General features: G+C 46.5%; 1 protein-coding gene across 2 annotated transcripts in view; it reads left to right on the top strand.

The window, feature by feature from the left end:
- The first annotated feature begins 4,178 nt into the window (after positions 1-4,178).
- Positions 4,179-8,107, top strand: part of C4H8orf34 (chromosome 4 C8orf34 homolog) — a 158,992-nt gene continuing 155,063 nt past the window's right edge. For both annotated transcript variants that reach the window (XR_014789835.1, XM_084848047.1), the window contains exon 1: positions 4,179-4,667. Coding sequence is in view for 1 of the 2 variants with exons in the window: in XM_084848047.1 (XP_084704173.1) it covers positions 4,599-4,667 (69 nt within the window). In the remaining variant the exon portion in view is untranslated. The remainder of the gene's footprint in view (positions 4,668-8,107) is intronic.

The following is an 8,107-nucleotide window of genomic DNA, read 5'->3' as shown; positions in this document are numbered from 1 at the left end:
GAAGAATACTGAGTAGTAGATAGAATTAGGGCGCAATCCTATCAGGATAGGCGGCCGTCTCTGAACATGATTTCGGCTGTCTAGCCGTGGAAAGGCGGAGCGGGGAAAGTGGCTGCTGGAATGCCCCCATCCATGCCCCGTTTTGGCCGCCCCATTCTCCTCTTCCAAGCGCAGACCACGGGGCTGGTCCAAGCTGCCTGAGAGGCAGCATGGGGGAGGGTCAGTTCTCAGGAAACCAACCTTGGAGTGTGGGCTCCAAGGTTGGTTCCCGGAAACTGACATATCCTATGGGAGTCTAGCAGCTCACTAGCGGCCATAGGATTGCTCCATTAATGGATATGTCTTGTTCTAAGGGATAAACTCTGCAAGCAAACAAAGCAAACAAAGCAAACTAATAGGGTGCTACCACCAACGTAAATTACGTTGTGCTAGCATAAAACTACCTCTAGAGTAACTCCAATACTGTTAGCAGTTGTGCTGCGTTTTTCAGGGAAACTCAGGTGTGCTGGCTAACGCTACTTGTGTTGCACTAGAGGTAGCTTATGCTAGTGCAATGTAATTGACATTAGTGGTTGCATCCCATTGACTTCTACCCAAACTGCAGAGTTATTGCATTCTTCTTTTTTATGTTTGCTTTTATTTATTTAGTATTTATTTACAGTATTTCTATACCAAAGACCTTGGTTAACAGCAAAAAGGATAAATAGTAAAAACACCATGTTAAAATAATTTAAATTTTAAAATAAGATACAGAATTTTGATAAAACCAAGTTTGATAAACTGTGGCCAGTCACTTGAGGAAGGCTTCCTGAAATAGCAGTGTTTTCAGGACGTGCCGAAAGCAACGCAACATGGGTGCCTGCCTTATCTCCAAAGGCAGGGAATTCCATAGGGAGGGGGACACCACACTGAAGGCTCTTTTCCTGGTGGACTCCAATCGGACTATGGGTCCTTGTGGAACCACCAGGAACATGCACTCTGATGACCTCAGTGACTGGGCAGGTTGGTAAGGGAGAAGGCACTCTCTCAGTTATCCCGGTCCCAAGTTGTTTAAGGCTTTGTACACTAGTACTAAAACCTTAAACCTGGCCTGGTAGTGAATAGGCAGCCAATGCAGGCTGGTTGCCCCCCCCCCCCCCGCCTTTCAATGTGGCATATTACTTATTTGCAAATAGAGAAATATTGTAAAACACCATGTGGCCAGGACTTTCTCCTCCAAAGGAAGTAGTCCTTGTAAATTTACCTTAGAATATCCCACTATGGGGAAAGTTTGAAACAGCATTATTATTAAGTTCTGAAATAAAATATGCATTTTATTTAATATATAATTCAGGCTTTACATTTTATTTTAGTCTGAAATAAAATTATTACTCCCAACTCCCAAGCAGGATACCTAGACAGAGAAATCAGACATAATGTTAATCTAAAGTTTAGATTACTTATTTGTAAAAGCCTTTGTATTGTTTTTAATGAAACAGAAGACAATGTGATGGTGTGCTACTTTCCCTGTAAGACAAAAGGAAGACAGAGGGAAAACTGCTAACAATGCAGTTTTTTGCTTTCAACAAACAAACTACTGCCCTCTCATACTTCAGAAGCAGGTTTTTTTCTCCATTAAAGCGTGCTTGCCTGTGATCTTGCCTCCAACATTTATAATGAGGCCTTGAATAACCTATTGCACAGGGTTATTTGTAGGTGCTGCTTTGTTGCCTAAGCCACTCCTGTGAATAATTATTTAGTCAGATGATACCTATCCTACCTCACTCATTCACGTTACCACTTCTTTTTTCTCCTTTTCCATTGTAGCTGTCTTTTCCTATGCAGTAACCATTATGCCACTATATGCACAGCTCTACTCTTGAGGTATAAAAGGATTACCTTTCGAGGCTAGAAAAGGGGAACAATTCCAAGCTGTGTATGCAGCCAGCACCGCTGGTAGGAAAGACAGGCAGTAACATGTATTTCTCAGTAGGGTTCTGTCTGGTGCTAGATGAAAAGGATGTAGATTAAGGCATAACAGATCAGCAAGTAGTCCAAGAAAGGGTTACTTCATTTTATTACACATAATTGTCAAAAGAGGGTGATGTTTGCATCACTGAGAACTATACTCTAAAAGGGGTTGTTTCCTTAGCTAGCATAGCACCTTGCCTCTCGTGCGATATGGTCGCAGGAAGCAATAAATGCTTTTGGTGTATGAAATTGCTGCATCTTTTCCCCTAAGCAATTTGAGACTGAAATAAATAACTTTCAAATACTAACAATGTGTGCAAGGCAAGAATCAGATGCAAGAGCTTCTACAATGGTCCCTCTGGTACAGAAACTCAAGGCTAGAAGAGGGGAAAAAATCCATTGGCCAGTGACATTTTTGCCCCTTTTCCAGCAGTATTAAGCCAGACAAAGTCTTGCGTGGTTCTATTATATATTAGTATAATGAGTCCATACAATTGCATTGACCTGAGTTGCTGCATCATGTAAAAATATGACACTGCCTTGGGTGGTGCAAGGCCCTCTATATCTGATTCTACCCATAACAGAACACATGATTTTGGTTGCAAGGAATATCCACTAAAACTCCATAATAAAAGAGTTCTCATCACTGATGGAAATCATGTAACAGACTTAACAGGTTTAGCTACCTTGAGGCTTCAGCAATAAGGCCGGACATAAATTTGGCAATACATTAAATAAATACATAAGCTGTTTACATTTAGATCCTATAAAGCCTTCACAATTTAAATGACAAGAAACAATTAGATAACTGTTAAGAAGGAATTATAACCCAAAAGCAAATGGGGGGAAAAAATGGGCTCCTTCAGCCTCCATCAGATTTGGCAACAAATGAAAGAAAAATGTTGTGAATGTCAAAATAGCGGGTTTGCTTCAACATTTTGTTCTGCATATGCACCCATGGGGGGGGGGGGGGCAAATGTACACTGTAATGTGTAAATAGCAGTTTCCAAAGTCACACACATGACTTGTATGCAGATCAGAACACACATTCCCCCCTTCCCAGTGTAGCCTAATACTTCAGGGGACTATTAACCCATATCACAGTTGCAGTGAGTGGGTCCGGATTGCACCCTAACCTGCTCTTAGGGAGCAATCCTATGCATGTTTAGACAGAAAAAGTCCTACAACTCTCAGCATGCCCCAGCCAGCCATGCTGGCCAGGGAATTCTGGGGGGGTTGTAGGACTTTCTTCTGTCCAAACGTGCATAGGATTGCATCCTTAGTGGCTTCGTTGAGGAAATAAGAGCATCGGTGGTGAGAAGCAGGCCCTTTACTGCTCTTGCCCCAGCTCGAGAATGCTCTTGCACATGAAGCGTGGAGCTGCATTGCTTATCTCTTTCCAAAAAGGATGCCAGCTATTTTTATTTGGGTGTTGAGATCTGCTGGACAGTTACTTTGTTTCTGCTTGTCCAGTTTGTGTAATGGATGTTACTGTTTTAGAGGTGAATGGATTTTGTTATGTTTTTGCTTGTGAACCACCTTAAGCTGTGGAAAAGTGCATAAAATGTTTCAAATAAATAAAATATACACTTTAGGGAAAATGTCGTGTATGCAGCAGCTCCTGAACAGACCCAGAGAGGCCAGTGGGGCTAATATGAAATCGTTGAGGGGATTATTACAGCAGTATCATTTACGGGACAGTGCTGACTTAGCCTTTCTACGTAAATTGGATCGCTTGGTTTAAGGCCAGTATTAGTATGCAAGGAAGGAGAGGTTAACTCCAGCGGCTGCTAATGTACTCGCACAGTTCTCGAAAGTTTTTAACCCTTTCTTCTACTTAAAAGTAGTTCCGCACAGTCTGCGCATACGGGCAAAGGAAGGGGCCTCAAGAATGATCCAGGCGATTTCTCCCCTTCCCATGCCGTTGTTGCTCCCTGCAGCTGCGGGCAACAGCAGAAGAGACGGAGACGAGCCCAAATGCGCCGCGTGAGGGCCTGAAACAGGCACCCTCGAACCGAAGCCGCGGGGGCAGGGTTCGTGTTTCTGGCGCGCTCACAAGCGACGCTAAGCACGCGCGTTAGGGAACGCGGTACGCTACGGCGCTTTGCTCCGGCGCCCTGCCAGCTGTTCCCATTCGCTCCACGGGAGGCGAGAAACGCCGCTCGTGAGGGAAGCGGCTCCCCCGCCTGGCCAGGCTTGGGAAGAGCCGCGCCGTTGCCATTGGCTTCGCGAGAGGCGCTGTCGCTAGGCGCGGCGGCAGCTCGGCGCGGCGGCTTCGGCAGGCGCCGGGCTCCGCTCCCTGCGGCCGAGGAGCGCGCGCGCGCCCGCAGCAGGCAGCCAGCTCCGCGGCTTCCACCTCCGCCTTCCACGCGCCGGGCGCCGCTCGCCCAGCCCGCGCGCTGCTCTGCCTGCCCCCACGGCGGGAGAGACCGCCGCGCTCCCCCGCCGCGCAGCCGGGGCTCGGGTCGGGTGAGCGCGGGCGGGGGCGCTTCCGCCGAGTCGGCTCCGCTCGTCGGACCTCAGGGCTTCTCGCACCTCGGTCTCCGCCCCTCTTGGCTGGAGAGCCGGGAGAAGGGGCAGCAGGGCTCGCTGGAGAAGCAGCGCGGGAACGCCGGCTCCGGACCTCCCTCGCCTCGGCGGCTCGTCTGATGGCGTCTCACCAGCAAGACCGGATTCAAGCCTACCTGGAGAAGAACAAGATCGGGCCCCTCTTCGAGGTAAGCGGCGCCTTCGAGCCAGCGGGCCCCCTCGGCTCGCGCCGAGCCGGGACTGCTCGGCCCCCCACGGTGGGAGCCGCGCGCGCACGACGGTCCGGGTAGACGCGCGCGGGGTCACGCCAAGTAACTTCGAGTTTTGCCTTGATTGAAACCGCGAGCCGCTGGGGGCAGGCGGTGCCGTCCTGAGGGCTGGGCGCTCGCTCGCTCGCTCGCGGGCGGGGCTGCCCACCTGTGCCCCTGCGCTTCTCTGCAGCTGCACGCCTCGCTCTCTCTCACTCTCGCACGCATTCCCCTCCTCAGGCTCTCCCCCCCCCCCCATATCCATCTTTTGGATGCACCTCCATTCTGGTTTTGATCCTAACTAGCGTAGGCTGCTGCTTCCATTTCGATGGGACTGTGAATCCGTTCTGGGTTTCTGCCAGGGCCAGCCGGAACTCTAAAGGAGCTATCCAAAGTGCTGAACCCCAGCTCCACGATGGGTTCAGCCCCGTGGATAGCTCCGTTAGAGTTCTGGCTGGTTTCTGACAGGAACCCAGAATGGATGCACAGCCCCACGGAAATCGGAGCCACCAGCCTCCACTGCTCCTAACTCTTGCTCCTTTCTCCTTTTGGACTTATCCTGCTCCTTTAAGAATTTCGCCGAAGGGAGATATCATGCCAAGTGCAGTTTTCCATCAGCTGTATTTTGACGGACGAAGTGGCACTTGCCTGTATTCTCTGTATTGGGAACCTGTGAAAGGCAAAGAACCTTGTCCACTTGAGCAACCCAATTCATGCATGTCCTCTTCTGACATGCGCACAGGTCTCCCTCAGGTTTTAATATTAATATTTACTGCCTAGCTGCTTACTCATGCGTGCCCTTTCTTCCCCCTTTTACACATATGCTGCCAGGGCTGGCCCAAGATGTTTTGCTGCCTGAGGTGGAGCAGCAAATGGTACACCCCACTCCCACCCCAGTTAAGGTGCGTACTACCCAAGGCTGGTCAGGTTATTTTGGCATCGGAGGCAGAAAATCTGACAAATGCCTCTCCCGCTTTCTGGAATAAAAACAAATAAATAATGTGCTGCCCTTCCATGACACCCCAAATAAATAAATAAATAATGTGCTGCCCGTCCATGACACGGCAAATGAGACAGCTGCCTCACTCTGCCCAAAGGTAGGGCCAGCCCTGTATGCTGTTCACTGACATTGGCACACGTGTTCCTTCTTTACCATGTGACCTGTCCTTTTTTGCCTACTCTTCATTTTCTCATTGAAATGTCCCTCTCACATGATTATTTTATTTTTTACACTTTTGGACTGCCCAGGACAAAAAGTTCTCTGGGCGGTGTACAGGTAAATACATTTGTCTTTACCTAACTCCTTTGCCGTGTTCTCTCTTCTATGTGCAACTCCTCTTCCTTCCTATGTATGCCCTGCACATACTAGCTCATTGCAGCCCTCTTGCCCTCATTTCTTTGCATGTTAAAAATGTTTAACATTTTAAACAGCTGAACTGCAGCTTGGAAGAGAGCTCCAGATATGTATTCCTGCTCCCACTGAAGGCATCGCCTGAACAAATGTTTCTGTTGCCACACGTGCTTAGAATCAGGGAAACCGGGCCGAGTTGGAATCATATGCCATATCTGTCACCTTTGGGCTGTGAAAGTGGATCCACTGCCTGGCTCTGTGCATGCAAACACTGAGAGGAAAGTGTCCTCCTGCTAGTTATCAGGCCATGGGGTCAGAGAGTGACTTTTCACTGCCCAGCCACAGAAGACAGCCTGAGGTATCTATGCTTCACTCCTGTCATTTCAATGTGAGGGATGGAGGGTGTTCTAGAGTCTCACTGGACAGGGGACCGGTGAGGCTGCAGAAGCAGACTCAGCACATGGGAGTATTTGCTTCAGGGTAGCAAAGCCATGTGCTGAGTCTGCTTCTGCAGCCTCACCGGTTGCAGAAACCCAACAGCAGAGGGTTGCTGAAGATTTAAACCTGCCCCACATGCCAGCATCGATGACACTGGAGTTATTATCTTATTTTGGCTGATCTGAAACAAAAATACCATGTGACAGATTAATTCACGATTACTGGAAGCACAAGGCAGATTAAAAAAAGAAGATAGTTATAAAAGTGACCCATCCCACTGGAGCATTTTAAGGCGTTAGTTCTTTCTGACCTTTGTATTTGTAATTATACTCTTCTCCACAGGTTACAGTATTTCTCTGTACAGGTTGTGCTTTGATATTAACATCTATAAAAACTGGAAATTGTCTAGTAGCAGGATCTGCTTTCTAGTCTTTCACTGGTACTACAGCGAACATATTATCAGTGATTATCCATCAGAACATTACTAAGGCTGACCCAATTTTCTTATAAAATATCTTTTACAATATTTTTCAAAGCAAGCATGGTTTTAGCATTTTATTCTTTTTTGCCATTAAAATGATTGTGACACAAGTCTTTGACTTATGCAGATTTATGTGTGAAGAGTAAAAAACAAACAGCCTTATTTCTTATTTAATTTTCCTCTCCCGAGAAACCATTCTTGCGCTATTACCATGAAAAACACATTCACTGTAATACAAAACGTGTTTTGAAATGATATTGTTACTACAGATTATGGTGATTCAGGCTTAAAGAGCTGTCCAGTGTCCGGTGCCAATATACTTTTCATTGTTTAGCCATTGCAAGAGGTGTCTAGAGGTTTTTAAGTTTTAATTAAAAAAATAATTCCTATAATTCTAATTAGCCATTAGGAAACTGATACTACAAAAATCTTTATACTTATGTCGCCGTAATACTCACATCTGATTTGGTGTTTCTGGATGTAGTCACATCACTTGTGAAAAACATGAGCACTATATTGACAAATAAATTGAATTTTTGTGTACTAAAATTTGTGCAATTTACACATACACATATGTATACATATACACACACACATACATATTTTATATAAGCTAAATATGACTAATTCAGGAGCCTCACATGGCTCCAAGCTTGTAGTTTTGAGCACACTGATTCAGCATAGCTGATATTTATAGCTAACTGGGTTTAGACCAGTTTAGTCTCATCTCTGTGAGAGAAGTATTTATGTATATTCTGTGATAATGCCAACTGTCTCACATGTATTATCTCAGTGATCCTTAAAAACAACCCTGTAAGGTATGTCAGCCTAGTGTTACTATTTCCACATTGCAAGCAGAGGGGATGGGGCTGAGGCTGGAAGAGAGTAGCTTTCTAGTGAGCTCACAGCTGGTTTGAGATTCGAACCAGGTTCTTCTCTGGTTGTGCACCTATCTGCTCTACTACTCTAGCTCTGTGAAGTATTTCAGAGAAGGATGAACAATCTTATAAATAGAATATTCCTTTGTAAACATCAGACTTTTTGTCTGGTGTTGACACCCGCTGTCACAAAACCCCTTGGGCCCCTCTTTTCCGGTTTTTCTGAGAAATT

The sequence above is a fragment of the Heloderma suspectum genome, chromosome 4 (assembly GCF_057233095.1).
Source record: "Heloderma suspectum isolate Gila_16-S chromosome 4, 16-S_ref, whole genome shotgun sequence".
Lineage (NCBI taxonomy): Eukaryota > Metazoa > Chordata > Lepidosauria > Squamata > Helodermatidae > Heloderma > Heloderma suspectum.
The sequence above is the reverse complement of the archived record's forward strand: the minus strand, read 5'-3'. Positions and strand labels throughout refer to the sequence as shown.